The 23,007-nt window shown below is 39.6% G+C and overlaps 1 protein-coding gene and 1 long non-coding RNA gene across 2 annotated transcripts in view; one reads left to right on the top strand and one right to left on the bottom strand.

The window, feature by feature from the left end:
• The first annotated feature begins 582 nt into the window (after positions 1–582).
• LOC122998101 lies at positions 583–21,483 on the top strand. Its single transcript, XR_006407336.1, has 4 exons — positions 583–3,724; positions 6,926–7,033; positions 10,711–10,794; positions 16,408–21,483. It is a non-coding gene; the product is annotated as an uncharacterized LOC122998101 (long non-coding RNA).
• The window catches only part of gabrb1 (gamma-aminobutyric acid type A receptor subunit beta1), a 98,018-nt gene continuing 82,037 nt past the window's right edge, over positions 7,027–23,007 (bottom strand). The window contains exons 6-9 of the mRNA XM_044374706.1: positions 15,690–15,833; positions 15,213–15,365; positions 10,633–10,886; positions 7,027–9,855 (exon numbers count right to left, since the gene is read on the bottom strand). Coding sequence (XP_044230641.1) covers positions 9,514–9,855; positions 10,633–10,886; positions 15,213–15,365; positions 15,690–15,833 — 893 coding nt within the window. The 3' untranslated portion in view covers positions 7,027–9,513. The remainder of the gene's footprint in view (positions 9,856–10,632; positions 10,887–15,212; positions 15,366–15,689; positions 15,834–23,007) is intronic.

Consider the following 23,007-nt stretch of genomic DNA (forward strand, 5'->3'; position numbering starts at 1 on the left):
CTCCTCATTAGCTATCTCTACCCAGCATTTTCCTCACCAATATACGGTCTCTGGTGAACAACATGAATGAACTGCAACTACAACCACTCATAAAAGGATTATGGACTGCAACTTCATGATTTTTATGGAAACATGGCTCAACAGCAGCATCCCCAATAGAGCCATTGAACTACTGGCCTGCTACATCCTAAGGGCGGATACAACAGCTAAGTAACTTATCTTACTCGGGTAAGACCAGAGGGTTGTGGGGGACTCATAGTTAAGTGTAGACCTCTCTATCTGCACAGAGTTTACATCTACTGTTGTGACTGCAGCATATGTTAGGATGCTAATGCTAAACTTGCAAGGGAAGTAATGCGTGCTGTCATTAGCAAACAACAGACACAGCTGAAGCCAAGGGCTCTAGTTCTTATATAGTGTTGAGGGGAGGCGGGTGGGTCATGCAAGTAACACCTCTACATGATGGTGCAGCTGTTTCAGGCACGCCCAACAAATCCAGAACACAGAAATGGTGAAAAACAGTTTTACAGTCTAGCTCCACAATTCAGTACTACATAGTTTAAAGTCTTTTCACATGTTTTCAGCAATTATTTTCTATAATGTATAATGTGTTTCAAAAGAAATCTCTGATTTTCCTTTACGCAGACTTTAATCAACCTAACACAAACTAATTACTAACTAATATAATACACAAAGAGTGGGAGAAACAGCGGCTCAGTAGAGGCCCACAGCTTATTTTTGCCTTTAGACCCTCTGCAGCCTTCATCTGATGCTGACTGACAAGTTTATTTTTTAAACTGTAAACTTCCATTTATCTTGGCAACTTGAATAAACTCATTTAAGGGATCCTTATAAAAAATGTTTGTTTATGTGCTCTTGGTGACGTAGGTTACATCACAGATTTTTTGACTATAATATTTTGCTATGTATTGATATACTGTACAGCCTATTTGAAATTTGCAGATCAGCTGGGTTCTTTTCCTCACAGCTCTGATTTACTGATCGACTGAACAGTTTCAGTTGTGCTGGGTTCATATCAAAGTTGACAGATGAAAGCATGTCTACACTCTACATGGTTAAAGTGAGGTTTTCACCACTCTGTGAGGAGACGCAGCCATGTTTACTTGTGACAGAAGGAGAAAAAGATGAGAAATTAAAGAATTAAAACCAGAAGAAGGCACAGAAGTCACAGCAAGCTCTGGGTGAGACGATGTGACGTTAGTGTCCAGGCTGTGGCCTTCCAGTCGATTAGACAGCCGGCTGTCTGATTAATAATGAGAATGGGCACAACTGCAGACAGACAAAGTCATGCTAAATGTGCTAATGGCATTCCTCTTCACTCCAAAGCTTCACGTTAATCATGAGAATGAGCGCTGCTGCTGACAGCTGCAGACATGGACTAATGGTATTCTCCTCCAGCCACCACAGTTTCACTTCAGACCTTCAGACTCAGCGTCTTTAAGTCTTCAATGGATAGATTATGAAACAATGGGCCCTGGGCACAGATACAGAAAAAAACCCACCCCTCCTACATAGCAGAAAGACCCTCAGACTGAAGGACAGAACATCAGCTAACAGATAAATCACAGCCTCATCATTTGTAGTTGTTTCACAGTCATTTTGTGTCTCTTTGTGGTTGGTTTGTGTCTGTGTCGGTGACATTTTGCAGGTGAATCAGAAGTCTCATGTTCTGCAAACTGCAGCTGAACTTCAGTATTATTTCCTATTGAAGATAAAGACAAGCTGTCCAGCCACAGCAGATCCATGATGACTCTCCTCTGCACAGATATACCATATACTACAGCACACTATACACAATGTTATAGGAAACCATCAGAGAAAGCTGGAGGTTACATTCCCTTAAAACAGTTGTTCTGCTGTCAAACCGATTCTGAAATCACTCCCTGTGCTAAATAGTGCACTATACTGTATTTACTGTCTGACATTTTATTTGAATGCCTTAATTCTGAGCGTGTAAATGTATCCACTACATACTGGCCTTAAAAAATGTAACAATGGAACAAAACAAAAAAAAGTTGTGTCCATGGCATGTACATAAACAAAATCAAATATTGGATTGGATTTGGTTGGTGGATACTCAATATTAAAACACCCTGATCAGGATTAGGGGTAAAAATGTAATCAAGTCATCTCTAAGAACACTGAAGTAACAACACTGATATTCTGTGAAACCTATAAAGGTTATGATATGCTACAAAAACTCAGTGAGCATACTAAGGTGAGTAACAAAAAATGAAAATCTCTGAAAACCTCTCAAACCCAGAAGGAGGACTTACAGAACATGAAATATATGGTTTATCTTCCCAAAATGACTCCAGGGGTACTCACTGATGCTGAGGTACAGAAATGTAGTTTTGGGGTAGGAAACTCAGTAAAGGGGTACATTGTTGGAATAATATGGAGTATAGCAACATACTTATAGGGGACTGGATACAATAAACAATAAAGAACACAACATACACTTTGTAGTTTCACTTCAAGAACATTACTGCGCTGTGTAGAGAGAATTACAATAGGCTACACCCATGCTACAGGGATTCATTATTCTGTCTTCTACCTCACTGTATGATTTGGAGTCATGAAGTCAAGAAACGTGTCTATTCCAACTAAAACAAAACTATATGCTGTAACTCATTGCTGAGTACTCCATCATCATTTTAGGAACATACCTAAACCATATAATTTATGTTCTTCAACGATTCCTCCATCTGAGTGTTGAGAGGTTTTCCTGAAGCCCCTTTTCATTACCTTACTGTACCCCTGAAGTTTCAGTAGCATACCAATCTGTGAAATACATTATACCATCATTGCTTTATAGATTTTGCAAAGCATATCAGTGTTGTTAACTCACAGGTATCCAGAATTTACAAAAATCCTTCCTCTAAAATCCTCTAAAATGTCCAGTTCTTATTCCCTTGTTCCCCATATTCTTGTTTTCTTTTCCACTGTACCAACATTTAAGAACCGGTATTTTATTGGCGCTTGATTCATACATAAATCACAGGATGTATTATAAAGTGTTACTCATGAGGTCACAATATCCAGCCTGACTGAAATGAGATGCATGTTCATGTGCGGAGGTGGTAGAGATGGCAGCAATTTTATTTAAATTCTATTCTTTGAAGTCTCTAGAAGTTGACACAAAGAATTAGTATTTTGTGTTTTCTCCCTCTCACACGCATCCATATGGCCCCACTCACACTCTCTCTCTCTCTCTCACACACACACACACACACACACACACACGCATACATGTAACCGTTCCTGCAAAGTGTGTCATGTTTGCTTGTAGATAAGCAAAAAGACACACACACGTTAACACACCCACACCCCATTCCACTTGAGAGCACATATAGAGCATGAGAGAAAAATTGTACAGTAATTTTACACAATAAGAGTCCAGCACATGTCCTCCCACTCCACAGCCTGTGGGCAAACCAGTTGTTCAGGGCTTCCATTAGCTCATCCGTCCACAGAAAACATGTGTCCCCTCTGCTCAAGAGTCCTTTGTTGTGAAGAAAGCCAAGCTGTTTTATTTTTTCTTTTTTTTCTCCTCCTGTCCATCCATCCATTCTGCTCCGTCCCAAAACAGCAACGCTGACAGCATGAAGACCAGCCTCGCAGGAGAATTTTTCAGCATTGAATTCAAAAGATTGTCATCGTAATGCTGGAATGTCTTACTACAATCTACGCTTAGATAATGGTACTGTACTTGAGAGCCTCAGAAAAAAATCTCAAGAGTCCACTTCTGTTTTGTTTCTGGTTCTCCTTGTTCTTCTTAATCTAAAAAAGTACAAGATGATTTGTTTTAAATTCTACTCACTAGATAGAAGTTAAGTTAAACCCTGTGAAAATATTGAGATTCTTGGTAAAGGCACAATATTCAGCCATGAGGAAAGAGCACACTGCTACTATTGTGTCCTGTAGAAGCCTGTCTGGTTTTGCTGCTTTTTTTTTGTTTTTGTTTTGTTGTTCAAAGCCCTGATAAGACAAGCAGTCCACATTTGTCCTAACCATCATGTTGCCATGACTACAACTGGAGAGTATTTGAGGAAACTAATGACTTTACACATATCATTTTTCATTATGTCTATAAATTTAGTTAGGTCTTATTTTTGTAGTTTTGACCATCATCTCTATCATTAATAATAACACAGTGCTCACCGAGTTACCTGCTGAGATCTGGAGAAATGGCAGCATAACTAAAAAGTAGTACAGGTAAGAAACACAAGTAGTCAGATGATCACACAGGTTTTAAAGGATACATTTGTGTTTCATCAAGCATATCTTCATACAATTCTCACAGGCTATATGTACATTGAAGGAGTTTCTGGTGTTTGTAATTATTCTTCCTTGCCATAATGGCTGTGAGGTGATCCTTTCATAAGGATCCAGGATTTTAGAAAAACTTCTAAAAAGAAAAACTGTTCAGTTATATTTCCTGTTAAATTTATCTCCCTGCCTGATGATTGAAATGCTGTTTCAAAGCCTACTTGAAGAGGACATAACATTTCTAGCTCTATATTTATATTCTGGGGCTTCACTAGAATATCTTTGCATGATTTTCAGTTCAAAAGAACTCCTTATTAACTTATATGGACCCTTTATGCAGCCCCTCAGTTCAGCCTCTGTCTGAAAAAAGCTGCCTAGGCTCCTGTCTCTTTAAGGCCCCCCTCCCGTTGAACCCAATCTGTTCTGATTGGTTAGCTCCTGGAAGCTGGCCCTCACCAGCTCCAGAGGCTACGTAAATAAACAACTGTAGTCAGATTTTGTTTATTTTTCCCATTCTTTACTCTAAATATAAACTTCTCAAATACATCTGTACATGCTGAGCATGAATCCGATCCAAAATATGCGAACATCATGTGGAACAACCTTAGCAACAACCTTAGCAGCGAAGACTACAGCAGTGTTCAGGGCAGGCTGAAACGTTGGCTTTTGACTTGAGAGTGGCATTTTTACATACTTTCAGCTTAAGTTTTGGAACTTTGACTATGTTTAACATAGACATCTGGCGTTATAATTGTCTTTAAAATGACAGGAAATCACAAAAAGCATGTCATGTCCCCATTCACACTACCATGGTATACTTCTGGTAGAAAAATACAAAATCCTTGTAGTATAATTTAATAATTATCATTTTTAACAAAAACTCCCACGATGTGTCAGATGTGACAACTGTAGAATGTAAACTCCTCATAATGTCGTTAAAACTCCAAATTGAATTTAACAATAGGACATGACCTCTGTGAACTCAATAGTAGCTATGGCAGTCTTATGAGGACTTAGCAGTCTAAAGTGGCTATCTTCATCCTAGTGGGCCTGTTTAGGTTTATTGCAAGGGTTTTGTCCCAGCAGCAAACCTACATATGACTACCAGAATTTATCCCTCCACTATGGACCAGCAAGAAAACACTGTCTATGGAAACACAAAGATAATTTCAAACCAAAAGGACTAACTTTGGAAAATACCAACTTGAATTTGTCCCCGATCTCTTATTACAGATATTTCAGATACTCACTTTCAGTTTGACCTCCATATAAAATGGTTTAGATGATCTGGATGACAGCTGTTTTGTTTACAACCTGTCTGATCATGTTACTTGTGTTTCTTGAACAGCCTGACTGTTGCCATGTTCCCTGATCCCAGCAATTAACTTACTGAGCACAATGTTAGCATACCTAATAGAAATGATGGCCAAAAACTGTGAAAATAAGACTCATCTTTTTAGAAAACTCAGTTTTTGATTTCATTGTGAACATTCACATCTCACTACATACAAACACCAGTGACCAGTACAACCAAAGGAGTGATCCCATTTTACCCTTAACGTCACTACAAAAATGAGGTGTGTGCAACAGTAATTGCATTTCCCAGTTTGCTTTGTATGTGAGAAGAGTATGGCCTTCAAACTAAATAGTATCACAAAGAATGTCAAGTTTATGGGCATGCTAAAGGTAGCAATTTCAAAGTTAAACAATGGAAAGACTAGAACACAAAGAAACCTCATAACCTCATCGTTTGCTGTGAGTGATGCAGACCTTGGTAGGTCTACAAATGTAGTAAGAATGTAGGAGATGTCTGGTGACTGATCAGCGCAAGGATTTACACACAGGCCCTATTTACACCTGGCATTAACATGCGTCTTTCACAAGTGGACAGCTCTATGTACGTCTGTTCACACCTCTCTACATGCGTCTTGAGTGACCACTTGTGATCGGATCTCACTTCCCTGCTCTATATGCAAATAAACACATAGCCTACATAATTTCCGTTTGCAAAGATGAAATTCATTGTTGTTTTTAGCTGGTGGGAGGACCGGCAGGGTCCATGTACCCTCCGTCCAAAGCTGTGTTCAACTTGTTTGATAACAGGATACACAAATATACAATGCACTGTGTGCCCCCTCATGAAAATCAAATGCCCATACTACTGATTTTCTCTAGCATCCTCAATATGTCTTGGGTATGTTCACACCTGTACTTAGAGCTGTCCACTTGTGATTGGATCACCCAAGACACATGTTAATGCCAGGTGTAACAGGGCCACAATGTGTCTCACTCTACTTGTGTGGGGGTAGAACAGCAGATAACTACACAAGGTGACTCTCTTGTCAATGGGAAACTGATGAAAGTGTATTCTACTGGAATTATATTCTCATTGGACAGTTCCCAACCTTATATGTAAGGTTGGGAATTGTCCAATGAGAACCAACAAAAAAACACAACAAGTTTACCAACTCCACTGATTCAGACAAGAGCAGTTGCCTAACCATAACCATACCATAGTTGCTATGCGCAGATATTGTAGAAAGCGAGAATTTAAAAAATGTTGGCATTGCAATAAAAACACTGAATGTAATTAATTAGTTGTAATTCATTGAACTGTTTCTGTTTTTTGCAGAATTGTCCAAAATAACCATCCTTGTCTGGTGATGGAGCAGGCTGAGAAAAGTCAAGATTTTGTAGTTGATGAATCCTGGTTCCATCTCCAATACTACAATCTCAGTCAGTGAGTTGCCTAAATAACATCAGTTATAGACCATACATGGTTACAACTGTACGTGCTTGTGGGTGAGATGTTAATGGATTGGCAGGTATTAACTACTGGCTTACACTGGATAACCTGCAGATTGACACTTTGATGCCAGCACCAACACATAAGAAGACCTTTACATCATAGCAAACTGGAGTTGGCATCCATCCATGCCTACCATGCACCTCAAAGTGGATGATGGAAACTTTCTACAATATAATGGTCCCCTTCAGTGCTATTGATTGAGGAACATTCAGGTGGAATGACCTAGCCATAAGAGGCCAGGTCATTCAATTAATCCTACCAACACTTTTGAATGAACACAAACCATAGACTATATATAAAGATGGATGTAGTGAGTTGTGACATCACCCATTGAATTGCACTGGAGCCCGTTTGAAGCCCAGAGTTGCTGCTTATAGTTGGCGCCATTTTTTCTGTTTTGATCAAGGACTTTCCAAATAAGGAGTCTGGGTGTCTGGCCTTTCATGCTCTGGAAATGCCCCACTACCTCGGACCGGAGCTAACGCTAGCTTACTGGGAACAATGAGCACTGCACACTTGGGCTAACATTAGCTAACTAACATGGCAGGTATCGTTATCAAGTAACATTAAACTTACTGAAATATTGTGATAACAGTCCAACTCAGTCTGAGTCCCAGAGCCGGGGAGAGCAACAGGTAAGCCAACTGTCAATCAATGCCCACATGGCAGACATCAAAGCTCCTATACATCTTCAAATCTTATTAATTGAGCAATAATTTCCAAAATGACAAATTCTCGCTTTCTACAATCTGCACGTCAACTAAAACACTTGGTTAAGGTTAGGAAAAGAGCATGGTTACAATGAATAAAAAGACAGGACAGGACATAAACTCTGGGATTTTGCTTAGAAGTGAGACAACACCCTTGCTCTCAGCCTCATCACATAAAGGACTCACTACTTCCTGCATTGGCAATGAACAGTGGCACTAGATGTAAATTGTGAAGTGTAGACTTATGTATGGACATGATACCTATGGGTATTGGCCTAGCAAAGAGATACTACATAAACTTGCGTACATAAAATTACATTACAAACTGTATTTTCAATATGACTGTCATATGGTTGAAATTTGAACTTGGGCTTTACAACTGATCCCCTGAAAACAAGGCCTTGATAATAAACTAAAAGCCCATCCACTGAAAAACAAGACTGACCTCATGCTTGCCCTTTAATTATTTATCACACTGAGGTGGATGAAGCTCTATGCAATTGTAACAGTTACATACAATATAATTTGATGTATCTGATACCAATGTTCAGTAACAGTCTTTAATTTTCAAAGGACACTGGTGTTTCAACACCCACAGCGTGTTTTATCAGGGCTTGAAATTTGAAATGTGGTTTTGAAAGAGTGGTGACATCATTGGTCATTCTTTACCTGATTTCTTTTAAAGAAAATTACATTGTACATGCTCACAGACGCTGTGAGAATATCATAGGTAAAAATTTGAATACATTTAGTTTTTGAGAGATTAGTGAAGTTCCAATTAACATCTGTCCTGTACTTACCTTAAATGCAATGATTGTTCGAAAGCATACAGTAATAATGATTATAATACAGAGTGGCGCTGTAGAGCCACGCAAAGCTTTTTTTTTTCTTTTTTTTACAGAAATAAAAGTAAACTGAGTTTGTTTTACAGTGCAAAAGCATAAAATGCACATGCACTCAGCACAATCCTAACAAAATAACATCATTCATGAAAAGCAATGTAACGTGTTTGTTAGCTCACAGATGGCTGTCAGAGAGGAATTTGAACACAATGATACACATCCAACTCCACTCCACTGAGCTTAAACTAAATGAGGACAACATTATCATGATGGAATTCAACCAAACATCTTCCCGTTAATTTGCTGGATGAGCTCCAATCATAAGATCAGTTTTAATCACAAGAGAAAGTGAAAATTGTTTTAGTTACCCACTGTTTTTGCGCTGGGCTTCTTTTTCTTTTTACTGGTTTTTTGACCTTATAAGCAAATAAAAGTTGTGTTCCATTTACATGCAAAAAGTGAGATAACAGAAGGTAAGAAAAAGAGATCAAACAAATGAAAGATCATTGCCCATAATGTTGGAATCACCAAGTCATTTTGGCAAGTTTGGACTTAGAAATACCCTACCTTTACTGTGTCTTAAAGTCCATATTATTTTTATCTATATCTATTTTGTATGGATGAGTACAGCAAAAGTGATAGAATTTTTAATAAATTATACCTCTGTTATATATATATTTAAATATTATATATTAAATTGTATTTACATTGTAAAGACATCCAGCACTTCCTCATTCCAAAACAGGATTTATACAAATGGGCTGAACACTTCTCCATTTTCATCGCTGTATAAGACTTAGGTAGCTTTTTTAACAAATCACTAGCAGAGGTGGTGCCATAGAGGCTGGCTGTCGCCACCCTAGTGGACATAGTAAAGCCAGTAGACCAAGTTGAAGAATGTGAATGTGATTGGGAAGACAACACGGGACCACTTGTCTATGGCATTGACATCCGTGAGGTCAGGGATCTTGACTTTGAGCTGTGAGGCCCTCCTCCTCAAGCGACTCTTCTTGTGGCCCATTGGCCGGTCGATGGCTGGTCGTCCGTAGAGGTCTCGGCTGGTCATGGGCTTGCGGTACTGTATGCTGGCACTGTCGTAAGAAAACATTGTAGCCCGAGGGTCGTTGAGAGCACCCATCATGTCTGCTCCACCCATCTCACTGGTTAAGTTGGTTAGGAGGATGTTGCCATGAGCATCAACCTGAGGAAAGAGGTTATCAGATTATATTGACTTCACTTTGTCACCAAACCCAAAAAAACAGCCAGTCAGTGACTAGTTTCCTGACAACAAGATAGCATTCTATTTTGGTGAAATGTCTACTCCAGCTGACAAAAACTGTTATATTACTCAAATATGAAATTACATTACAATCTTTAGCATCTTTAGCATGTATCTAATTATTATCAGGAGGCAGTATACACAGGAACGAAAGGAGATGAAGTGATATAATAAGAATCAAAGATACACTAATTGTACTGTAGGAAGGTTGTATATTTTCTATAAAATATACAACCTTCCTTGTGGCAAACATTGTTTCCAGCATTGGAAATCCCACACCTCGCAGCGTCAGTAAAGAAGTACATGTAGTAAAATGTGGCATCAGTATGCTTCAGATCTTGTGCTTGTTGAATTGTCTAACAGCATCTGAAACATGCATCTGAATTTGGGGTTTAAATATATATATATATATATATATATATATATGTGTGTGTGTGTGTGTCTGTGTGTGTGTATATATACATATATATATATATATATATATATATATATATATATACATATGTTTTTTTCTTTTTATATCTTGGTTTGGACAGTTTAAGGAATAAAAATTGCTTATGGAGCAGAACAGGAGGCCTTATGTGTACAGCAATTTTGGGGGCGTAAATTATGCTATTGATTATGCTATTGATTAGCTTGGTGTGTCTAGTATGAGTGTATGAGTAGTATGAGAACCCCTTCATGAAGCCCCTTTCCCACCTGCACTTTGTTGCTCTCCAGTCTACTCTTATTCTCATTGTTGGACTTTGCAGCCTTTTCTGCCACCTTCTTCTGCAGGTGAGGACCTCGACCAAAGAAGATGTAGTTGACAAAGGCATACTCCAGTAAAGCCAGGAAGACAAAGACAAAGCAACCCATCAGGTAAATGTCAATGGCCTTGACATACGGAATCTTGGGCAGAGTCTCCCTGAGGTGGGTATTGATGGTGGTCATAGTCAGCACCGTAGTTATACCTGCAGACAGAGAGGAGGGAGGATGGGGCAGTCAACAACCATCATACTGTATACACTATCTGTGGGTGATAAAAGGAACAGTGATCATTTCCTCCATGGTTACTTATACAGGTGCTAACATATTTGATTTTTTAAGAGTCTCTTTCCAGGCTGTAGAAGCCTGTAGCTTTGTGCTTTCAAAAACACTCCCAATCACCATGACAGTCTTTAGATGGATGCAATAGAAATATGTTGATGAGTCACATGGTCCACCACTATGGTCCATACTGAAATATCTTGACAAATATTGCATAAAATGCCATGAAATGTGATACTCATATTGATGTTCCCCACCGGATGAATTGGAATAACTTTAGTGATCCCTTCACTTTTCATCCAGCACCATCAGGTCAAAATTTCAGTTTGTCCAATACTTTGGTTTATGACCAAATACCTGCAACACTAGTCAAAGTCCCATCAGCCTCAGCTGTACTTTGTGTTTAGTGCTAATAAGCAAATGTTAGCATTCTAACATGCTGAGTTGGTGACCATGATTAACACAAGCGGCAACCTCTTGGGCTGTAAAATTAAGCCAATGCAGGAGTGCCAAAAACTGCAGTTCCTCAGACGGCCACTTGAGGTTGGCTCCATCAACCAGTCAATCCCCATAGACCCCCATGTTAAAATGCCCAAGTTTACAGTAAAAATAAAAATGTTTACAGCCTGGTACAAAAAATGTTTTTTATGTAACTCACCAATTTATATTTCATTAAGACTTAAAGTTATGCATAATTAAGGGCGTGATCACTTTGAATTACAGGTGGGTGCCGTCACAGGCAAGTTGCTAGCATGAGGACAACATTGGTTAGGTAACATAACCATGGTGTAACCCCAGATTCACAGAAGTTGAGTGTAGCCATAGCCATCGCTATTTCAGTGTGTTTTCAGGTCATGAAAGTTAATTGTAACATTTTGGTCACCTAAAAAAGTCTTGTTCAGTGTTTGGTTGCACTAAAAAACCCTCTTAGGAGTCAGATGTTCAGTTTTTTCCAGCAAGTGCATTCTGTTTTAATGTTTCTCTCTAGTGAAAATTAGCATTAGCATTATCACAGTTAACTGTAAATGCACTGTGCTAACCAAGCTAACAGCTAGCAGCTAGCGTTAGGGTCAGCTCCACCCTCTCCTCCAAATATGGTCACTTCTGGCTCCAAAAATCCAAAATGGCGATGGTGACTTGAGGCTTCAAAACAGGAGTCCACAAACCAATGGGTGATGTCACAGTGGATATGTCCATTATTTTTTACAGTCTATGGGTTAACATTAGTGGCTAAAATTCAGCATATTACTGTAACATTGTGTTAAATTGTGAGCATGTTAGCATGCCTACATTAGCATTTACCTCAAAAACCTCAAAACATACAACCACAGAGCCTCTAGTGTGGCTGTGGACTCTTAAGGCCTAAACGTGTCTTTTGAAGTACACCTATTGTTTTTGATGGCCGAACATGCACTAAAAGCGTTATGAGGCACGTCAAAATGTCTTGACACCCCAACTCCAACCTTGTTTCGATTTTAGAGCGTCAAATGAGGACCCAGTTTTCTCTGCCGCTGAAAAAGAGAGAGATAGGACAAGCCAGCTGAGCACCGGCGAGCGAAAGAGAAAGAGAGAGAGACAGTGCGGCGGTGGTCAAGTAAGGAAAGTGAGTGGTAGTGAGAACAAAACCTCTGAATGAGAGAAATAAAATGTTACATTCTGATTATTTCACGGCAGTCACGCTTTAAAGCATAAATAAATAACCATCAAACAGTCAACAGATGATTTTCTGTGGACACAGACGCTCTTAGTTTCAGTTTAATTTTCCTCCTCTGCATTTCTCTTCTCTTTTCATTCATTCATTACATCCAACTAATGCAGCGGTTAATGCAAAGAACAAAATGACAAACCTGTGTTGGTTCTGTGGTCTTGGAATTTCAAATCTGATGCCTGCAGTGCGCCATAGGAGCATCAATTGATGTGCGTCAAATGATCGCTTTCAGTATGTTTGAGCCTTTACACATTTTATAGTGACACAAATACTAAGGCAAGCATGCATGCAAACATAATACATATTAGTCAATAAGTAGGTAAACATTTGTCATCTTGCAGAGTCAGATGTAAAGACTGTTAACAATTTGATCTCTGAGCATCCAGTACAGAGGTAGAAGATGTGTTTAGTTAAGTAGAAAAAATTGGAAGGTCTCCAGCACGGGTTGAGCTACATTCCTGTGTTGTGTTTAATTGGTTTTCCATGTATTCATGTTAAAAAGGTATCTACTGGTGAAGTGAAAGTTGGGTTTAAGCTGGGTAGAGCTTTCCTTTCCCTTTGCCTTCCCTAAAACCGACTTATGTGTACTGTACTATCACAGATGGCTACTGCTTCACATAAGAGAACAAATTCCTGTAAAATCTACTAAAGTGGCTGTAATTAAGTGGCAGTGCTGCACTCTGACTCACCTCTGGTTCACACACGACACGACCTGAGTAATGGAAGACTAATGGCTATTATAAACACTGGAATGGATGGGCCATTGACTTGATATGCCTTTGTCACCTCAATAACTCAAGTGCTTCCAGCAGGCCAACTCACAGAGAGGGCTCTCTCTTGCCATTGCAGTGGAATGGAGACTAATGATCACAATGTAACTAATGTATCACAAGGATGTCCATGTGGTTAGAGTATACTTGCCCAAAGTGGTGACAAACCACTCTTACTTTTTCTCCACAAAAGAGATAATTATATCGATTTTTTTATACTGTATGGTATACTGTAGTTTATTTTAAAGCTGAAATTCAGTTGTCTTTCTAGCCCAAAAATACAAATAAGTACAACAACACAGAGGAGCACCCATTCTCCTCTACAGGACAATACGAAAATTACCACCAAAGTGGTGGATTGACAAGCAACCGACCTTGCAATCTCTAAAGCCAGCCAGCATGGCTAAAAATAAAACTATATTTGTGAGATGTTTGTAAAGAGGTAGGGTAGGGAAGTCAAAAAGTATTGAGAGATGTTCTAACACATTGTTGGTTTTGATCTTTTCATAAAAATATAAAATAACAGGCTGGCAATCTTCTATATTTTTCTTATAGTCAACAAATCTCATGTGCAGAGCCAAACCAACAATGAACTCAATGAACTCTACTTGCAAGTGTTGTATGTGTATCCAAGTCTTTGTATGTGTATCCAAAGTGACTTGGAAACTTGACTTTATAATGTAGTACAGTCAAGAGGTTGTGATATGTAACACAACAAGCTAGTGAAGCTCTTTAAATGGAACTGCATTCCTGCGCAAGTGCAGTGAACAAGGAACCTCTCCTCTGAGTTATAATCTTATTGCTGTTTTTACTCTTTGGAGCCATTTCTAAACAAACTATGGTGACCACTGTGTTCATGGCTGAAGGAACATGTCATGTAGTGCAGTGGTGTGGCTCATTGACATGTTTATAATAAGTTTTGGACAACAACAGAGGTCTACAGCACAGAGGAATAAGATATATCAGGCTTTGGACACACACACAATACTTGTTTGCCAGCTGTATCCTTTAAGCCTCCCAATAATAGAAAATGACTGAGTTCTTGATAAACTACAAGGATGACAAAAAACAAAACTTATATCTAACTGAAACCAGTGGCATCAATAGATGACTCTTCTTTCTGCTTCTTCCTATATAGTCACAGTGGTGTTTGGGCATAATGCTTGATACACCCTCCAATCCATGTAGTGTTACATATTTAAATATACAGTATTTAATGTGCAATATACTCATACTTTATACGAGTATAAGAGGTACCTGTATACTATATATACTTTAGTACTTATCTTCGAATGCAGAGGAGCACACAGTCCTCCAGGGGAAATACTGGCTTGTAAACACCATGTGCCGTGTCTGAATACTCATTTGCACATACCCTCAGGGCAGAGTGTACCAACTAAAAGCCCTCCAGGTAGACTGAATTCCCCTTCACAGAGTGACGTATCTCTACACTGAGGATCTATATTTTGACTTTGCATTTTATACTAGTTTTTTGGACAATGGAGCTCTGTAGCACAGCAGAATAAGAGATTCAGGCTTCCTTGTTGGTCTGCACCCCTCCTCCCCCACCATGACAGTGATGGATGCTCTATCAGTGATGGAGTCTCCAGCACATCTCATGTTTATGTCTCAAGAAATTTGGGAAACTGCAGCAGAGAGGGCCAGGAATCAAACCTGACAATGACTCCTGACTGTGAGACAACAGAGAGTTCCTCATGAGAGTTTCAGTAGTATCAGCAAATATATCTGTAAAGAATTGAAAAGTCACTGACCTAAGGCTACTCTGGCAGCCGAGGCATCATAGTTGATCCAGAAGGAGACCCAGGATAGGATGGTGATCAGGATGGAGGGCATGTAGGTTTGCAGGATGAAATAACCAATGTTTCTCTTCAACTTGAAGCTCAGGGACAGTCGCGGATAAGAGCCTGTGAAAGACACGAAGTACAGGGTGGCTAGAGGGGGCTAGACATGGCTAAAATAAAGTGTTGGAAGTGTGTTGGTCAGTGCTGAGTTTGGTGTCTGTAACAATGTCAAAAGGAAGGTTACAATAACCTGAATCTGAGCCAGTGACAGCAGCTTACAACAGAATCAAAGAGTGGTGAGTATAACATGGATGGAATTATTGCTGTGGAAATGTGTGTTATTATATAATTTACCAGGGAATTCCAGCCCCTCAATGTTTTTTTTCCTACTAAAATTTACAAGTCAAAAGGGTTGAACTGACGCTCTATGACTCTGTTCTCTGTTACCTGTGGCAAACACGGCCTTCTTGGAGAGTGTTTGGTAGTCTATGATGGAGAACTGGGGCAATTCGATGTTCTCCACCCCAGTGACTGATCCTGCATTACTTCCTCCCTGCCAGTAGAACTCAATGTCGTCAGTGGTGTATCCATCTGAGGAAGGCAGCGGAACACAACAAGTTAATGATAGCTGAAACACAAGGACAAGTACATTTGGATCCAGGGAAAATACAGCATATATGAACAGAATGCAGTGATACGCTGACAGCTGGGGGCACTTTCACACCTGCCATGTTTAGTTTGGAACTCAGGAGTGTTTTTTATTTCTTACTTGGTACTGTCCACATGAACAGATGAGAATGCTGTAACCAAACTTTGGTCCATAAACAATAACTGGTCTACCTACCAGAAGTAATAAAATTAGTGGTTGGCTTTCTCATTACAAACAAACTGCCCCAAACTTATGCTGTAAATCATGGGTTGATGATTTTGGTGGTGGTGTTGATGGAGGTGAGAAAATGATTAACCAGATGAAACATGAGTGGGCAAAAGCAAACATGGAGTAATGACGTCAGGTGTCTCATAACTCAATATTGGATTGACACAGAAAACACCAAAAATAGCAATTCTTCAGGCATATGAAAGCCAAACAAACTATGATGAATGTATGAGAGAAATATTTTTAGAATCCCCTTAAACCAACAAACGTCTCTCTTTTTATTTACAGATTAAACTTTGGGCAGAGCCAGGCTAGCTGTTTTCCCCTGCTTCCAGTTCTAAGCTACAATAATCACAACCTGTGTCCAACTCCAGACTTAACACACACATCCAAATACATCCTTGTCACTGTCAAAAAGAAAGTGAGTGTATTTCCTAAAATGTGACTAAAAGGCACAGACCTTTCCAGTCACCTCTCCATCAGTTCCGCTAAGTTTGTTTTTAAACTTTTTTGTTATTAAACTTTTGTAAATAATATTGGACAATATTGAACAATGATAATATATGACTACGAGTCAGCATAGGGAAATGGTCAATTCACCACTTTGGAAACTCTCATCCAGTCAACTCTGCTACTTGGCCAGACAAGGTTTTCAAATGTAAACATTAAACACTGTAAATATTGAGGAAAATGTGGAGAGGATAAACACCAGCTATGATCCTGACCACATAGACAAGCAAAACCATCCCTGCATTCATCTCAACATCAGAGGAGACACCAGGAAAAACATGGAGGCATTAAACACTGGCTGTGTTCACAGCCTAAGATCTTCTCTGCCAAGCGTACTGCTAGCCAATGTACAGGCGTTGGATAATAAACTGGACAATCTCCGCACCCACATCAGTTTCCAAATGTCCATTCAACCAGGTTACTATTTTTCTGTATATCAATCCAACAAAACAGAGGACTTTGGAAAGAAAAAGGAGTGGACATGTGCTTTATGATGAATAAGGATTGGTGTGCCGGTGGGAATATTAAAGTTCTATCCCACTCCTGCTCACCTGATCTGGAGTTATTGTCAATCAAATGCAGACTGCACTTTCTACCAAGGGAATTTACATCAGTCATTATCACAGTGATCTACAGGAAATGATCAATCAGAGGCTGCCCTACAGTCTGCACTACATGAAGCAGTCTGGAACAAGTTCTAGGACATCACCTTCGACGTCAAGGATGACATAAATAGATTCACTGAGTTTGTGGTGGATTTAATTTGTGAAACAGAAGCAACTGTACTCAAAAGTACAGTAAAGGAAGAAAAAGGGACCACAGGAAGAAAATGTAACTACGATTCCAAGAGGGCAACTCCAGAAGCATGTGGCAAGGTCTAACAACTATGCCAGATTACAAGCCCCCCTCCTTGTCAAGTGCTGATGTGTCTCTAGCAAGTGAGCTTAACAACTTTTATGCTCGCTTTGATGTCATCTGCAACTAGCAAGCAAAAGCAAGGTTAATGGATGGGTGGGAACACCTTTCACACCTATCACCTATTCTGAGCATGACGTCAGGAGGGCTTTCAAGCATGTGAACACCAAGAAAGGACCAGACGATATCAGTGAGCAGGTTCTCAAAATATGTGCTGACCAAAAAGTGCCAGTGTTCATAATGATATTCAACCTGTCCCTGGCTCAGTCCGTAATACCCACGTGCTTCAAGAAGTCCACCATCATTCCTGTGCCAAGAAAACAAGACCAGCCTGCCTGAATGACTACCGCCCAGCAGCACTCACTCTCTGTAGTGATGAAGCAGCTGGTCAAGAATTACATCTGCTCCTCACTACCCAGCACTATCGACCCACTACACTTTGCCTATCATCCCAAACAATCAATGGAAAACACCACAGCACACATCCTCCACACCACCCTATCTCACCTAGACAAGAAAGGGAACTATGTGAGATTGCTGTTCATTGACTACAGTTTAGCCTTTAAAACCATAGTTCCCTCCAGGCTTACCACAAAGCTCCACTGTGCATGTAGATCCTTGACTTCCTGATGGCCAGACCCCAGGCGCTGAGGCTAGGCGGACACCCCTCTTCTACCCTCACCCTTAGCAATGGAGCACCCCTGGGCTGTGTTTTGAGCCACCTGCTGTACTCCCTGTACACACACAATTGTGTAGCCATTTTTTGTTGGACTTGACGACACAGCTGTGTTGGGCCTGATCACAGTAAACAATGAAAGAAGTAGAGGACCTTACCCACTGGTGTGAGGACAATAACCTACTCCTTAACATCAGCAAAACTAAGGAGCTGATAGTGGACTTTGGGAAGAAGCAGGGAAAAACAACATCCCCCTTAATATCAATGGATCCTCGGTGGAAAGGGTAGACAGCTTCAAGTACCTTGGTGTCCACATCACCGAGGGCCTGACCTGGAGGTTGCATACTGACTCAGTGGTGAGAAAGGCAAGGCAGAGAGTGTCTCAACTCAGATACTTGAGGAAATTCCGGGTATCCTCTCAAATACAGAGAGGATACGCAATACTGAGGAATTTCTACTCCTGCACCACTGGGATGGGGGACATCATTGCTTGGTGCAGAAACAATACTGAGCAGGACTGCAAGGCCCTGAAAAGAGTGGTTCATTCTGCTGAACATACAATAGGCCATGCTCTACCTTTCATAAGGATATTTACTCCAGGTGCTGCAAGAAAAAGGCTAGGAGAATCATTAAGGATCCCAACCTCCCTGCTGCCATTGGGAGGAAGATACCAGATACACCAGGCCAGCACTGAGAGGCTCAGAAAGAGCTTCTACCCTCAGGCCACTAGGATCCTAAATGAGGTCACTGCTCCCACAGCACCTCCATCATATATTTTTTTAAAGTATTCCTAATCATTACTTACTTAATCTATTTTTATTGCACAGTTTGAAGGAACTGATGTGGATTGCATTTCACTGTGATTGTGCCTGAACGATTGCATACAAAAACTTCATTGATTGGTCGATGCCCATTTAATATCATAGTTAAAGCTTGATCAGGGGTTTGTTTCTATACTTTGAAAACCCGCCACACAGGAAAAACCTGAATACACAGTCTCCACCTTTTTGACATGTGAAACAAAATGTGGCTCTGTACAAATATGCACATGGCAGAAGCTTTTGATGGGAGCTTTTAAAGTAATACTCAGTATTCAGGTGCAGCTTGAGAAGGAGAATGCAATCAGTGACACAGATGCTGTCTGTCCAATGTAAATGTGGTGCTCAAATCATAAATCATGAGGTCCACAGATAATTCTAGTCCAGTGTGACTATAGCACAAGACACTGAAAATAAGCTGTTTTATAATTTTAGTTTAAATTTATCACAAGGAAAAACTGGCATTGATTCCAGTAGTATTTGCGTGATGTCTCAGTTCAGATTTATGACTCTGAATGGGTGCAAGTTTGAGGTAAACTGCGTCAATAAGGTGGCTTGTCAATGGGGCTAAATACAAAAGAATATAACTGATAATTCCATGGAGAATAAACATTTCCAAGCGTTCTTTAAGCACAAATAGCCATACATTGACAAATAATGAAACTTCATCAAGGAAAAAAAACACAAATACAGACAAGATTTCATGATGTTAATTTTCCACTGCAGTAAAATAATTCTAAACTAGTGTACTATAATGTGTAAAACCCGATGGGTACTCATATCTAATATGAACAGTGCAGGGCACAGTGTCAATGCGGAGTGAGCCCCAGTAATGACAAAACAAATGTTTGACCATAAACACTGTCTTGACTAGTTAGTTAGTTAGCTAGTTAGTTTTTTTTTAATTTAGTCTTGAAACACCTGGATCAGAAATAATTATAACAGTGAAACATTCTCGGTCCAGCACTAAATATAAACATAATCCACCCCACAAACTGCTGAACATCTTCCAGTTTCCCACATGCTCAACTGGAACAACACTAAAGCCTTCCCTTTACTTTTCCTGGCAGGTCTCTGGGCTATGTCTACAGCCTGAACCAGAGTGAAACAGGCCCCCGCTGCCCTTTCAGTAATTAGACCAATTTAATTGGGCCAGCTAGCCTCTCTCCTCAGATTCTCCATCTTATCTAAAGGCAGCTGCAGGATTTCAGGGAATTAGCTCTTTCTCATTACTGGAAGGCCTTCATTATGATTTTGCTTCCCCCCCACCCCCCCCTCCCCCAAGTTAATGTATATGTGAGAAGACCAGCATGACTTCAAAATGTGAGGAAACACTTGATTGACTGATAGCTAGGTAGAGTTAATCTGCAGAAATTCTACATTATTGTTATTATTATGCCCCACTTTACTATAACAAACTGTGGCAACTGCGTGATTACGATTTTTATGGTTCTGTTTAGACATCTAAAAGCGCCCGGTTAAGGTAAGAGAAGGTCTGAATGATAATAAAATCAACACTTTTTAACATTTACGCTAACCAAAACCAGAATCTTTCCCTAATCCTTAATCAATTTGTTAAGTAGCCTAAACATGACCACATGTAGGACGAAGGACATGAACTCTCTGGGGTGTCCTGTGCTTTATACACACACCATCCACTACCTCCTCATGGCTCCGGTGTGGTACAAGAATGTAATGTTTTCTGGACATTAATTTTTTTGCTAGTGAACATAATCCAGCCTCTACATTGGCAGGCACAACAAAACAAAAACGTGTTTCTCCTGGTATCTAAATACATTAACTGCAGAGATATTCTAATCAAAGGAAATGTTCACTATGCCAGACTTGCAGGAATACCAAACAAAGAGTTCAATTTCATCATATTCCTTTCCATGAACATTACAGAGATTAATGGATATCAGCGCTTAAATGCACCATGGTGGAGGGGAAAACTACAGAAGAAGAGACTGTAGTTAGAGTTGGAGCTCACAGAGTTCACAACGGTTTACAGTGATCATGATATCAATGACTTTAACATTTTTAAAGGTTAACTGTAATTTCACTGTGAGAAACAAAAAACTGATTTATTAAAGAAAGTGTAAAATTAGTACAATGATTACTCATGATATTGTAACTTTAGTTCGCATATAAACTAAATAGAATGAGTCAAAGTTTATTTTACACAAGGTGGCTCATATCATCATCATTCCTTATTCAAGTGTGATTATGTTGAACAGTACATTTGTTTAGTGACTTTGTCACTGAGCCATATTATGTTTATATGAAGCCTGTAACGTTTCCTAATTAAGACTCATAGTGTAGAATGAAGCCGAACTCATCAGCCACTTGATATATTTATGATTTTTTTTCATCACCCTATTGGTGCACTGTAGGGGGATTGTTCACCAGGTTGCTAATGTTATATCCAGCTAGAAGTGAGCTGAAGTTTCATGTACAATATTTTTAATAAACATCTGAACAGGGAGAGTAAAGGTGGGTCATAGATGTATTTCCTTCTGTAATCACTGCATCTCTCTGGCTCTTAGAGCTCAGGTGAAACAAGTGGTAAGAGAGTGGAAACCTGCTCTACAGTATTTAATGACTGATGAAAAAATATGAAAAAAAACAACAAACTACACATAAATTGCTTTGATATGGTGCTCAGCCCTACATGGTGACATCTGCAGGACCTTAGTAAGAAGGAGTTGGAACTTAAAGGACAGGTTCACAATTTTTCAAGTCTGTCTTAAAACAACAGTCAGGAGCCTAAATGAACATGTAAACATGTTTTTCTTGCTGTAATCATTCCTCCTGTTCATACTGACCATTAGAAGATCTCTTCATAATGCACTTACAATGTGAGTGATTGGGGACAAAATCCACAGTCCTCCTTCTGAGCAAAAATGTATTTAAAAGTTTATTTGAAGCTAATATGAAAAGTCCCTCTTTTTGTTACTATACTTCTACTGCAGCTCAACAGAGAAACACTGTCTGAGGACTGTAAATGTGTCAGATATCCACTTGATATGACTAACTCAGACTGCTGACGCCTCATATAAGCTTCACATCAGCTTTTAAATTCATTTTTGCACAATATGACAAAATTATTTTTCTCCCATCACTTACATTGAAAGCACATTTGAAGGGGATCTTTTAATAGCCAGTATGAACAGGAGGAATGATGACAGTGAGGAAAACCTTTTTCAGTGTTCACGACACGTCTGTTTTACGACAGACTTGAAAAACTGTGAACCTGTTTTTTAAAGGTTTCCTATCCTACAAATGGATTTCAAAAGTACTGTCCATAGTTTCAGTCCATACAGTGTTATGTTTTATACAATCTACTCATTCAGGTAGCATACAGTGAATTTTTGACTGGCACACACTCATCTTGCACCTCGCCCTGAGTGTGTCTCTGTGTATATAGTATGTATGGGACTTTAACTATGCATGTTGGTAGGATCCATTATTCAACTGAGGCACTTCAGTCAGGTCTGATTGAACAAGAAATGCCAGTTTTGTGTTAGTTGGCGCAAAGTGCTGCATGACCTCATTGACCAAAGAGTCTTCTGTGGAGGCTTGGAGGAACTGGATTCTGACCTGAGGTAACTACTGTGTGGACAGGAACAATTGTTGGAAAGATTTGTGGCAGAGAAGCATTCAAAGCTATTAAAAGCTAAATGAAATTTAACAACCCTGTGTGGCTGATAAGTCTGTGTACTTAAGCTGCGTGTTAATTAGTCATATTAAAATACAATGGACAAATCAGTGTGAGGCATACAGTGTCACTGTCGGTTAAACCGTCAATGTGACATCAGTGTGTGCACGTGTTTGATTGACAGCAGCTTGTTGGAGATGGTTAAGTTCAATATCAAGAACATTTTTACATGTAGGATATGCCACAGGTTTAGTTTGGATGGTAGAAATACACCCAGCTTGAAATATCTAAAATATTCGTAGATTGCTACT

This window comes from Thunnus albacares, chromosome 15 (assembly GCF_914725855.1).
Source record: "Thunnus albacares chromosome 15, fThuAlb1.1, whole genome shotgun sequence".
Classification (NCBI taxonomy): Eukaryota; Metazoa; Chordata; class Actinopteri; order Scombriformes; family Scombridae; genus Thunnus; species Thunnus albacares.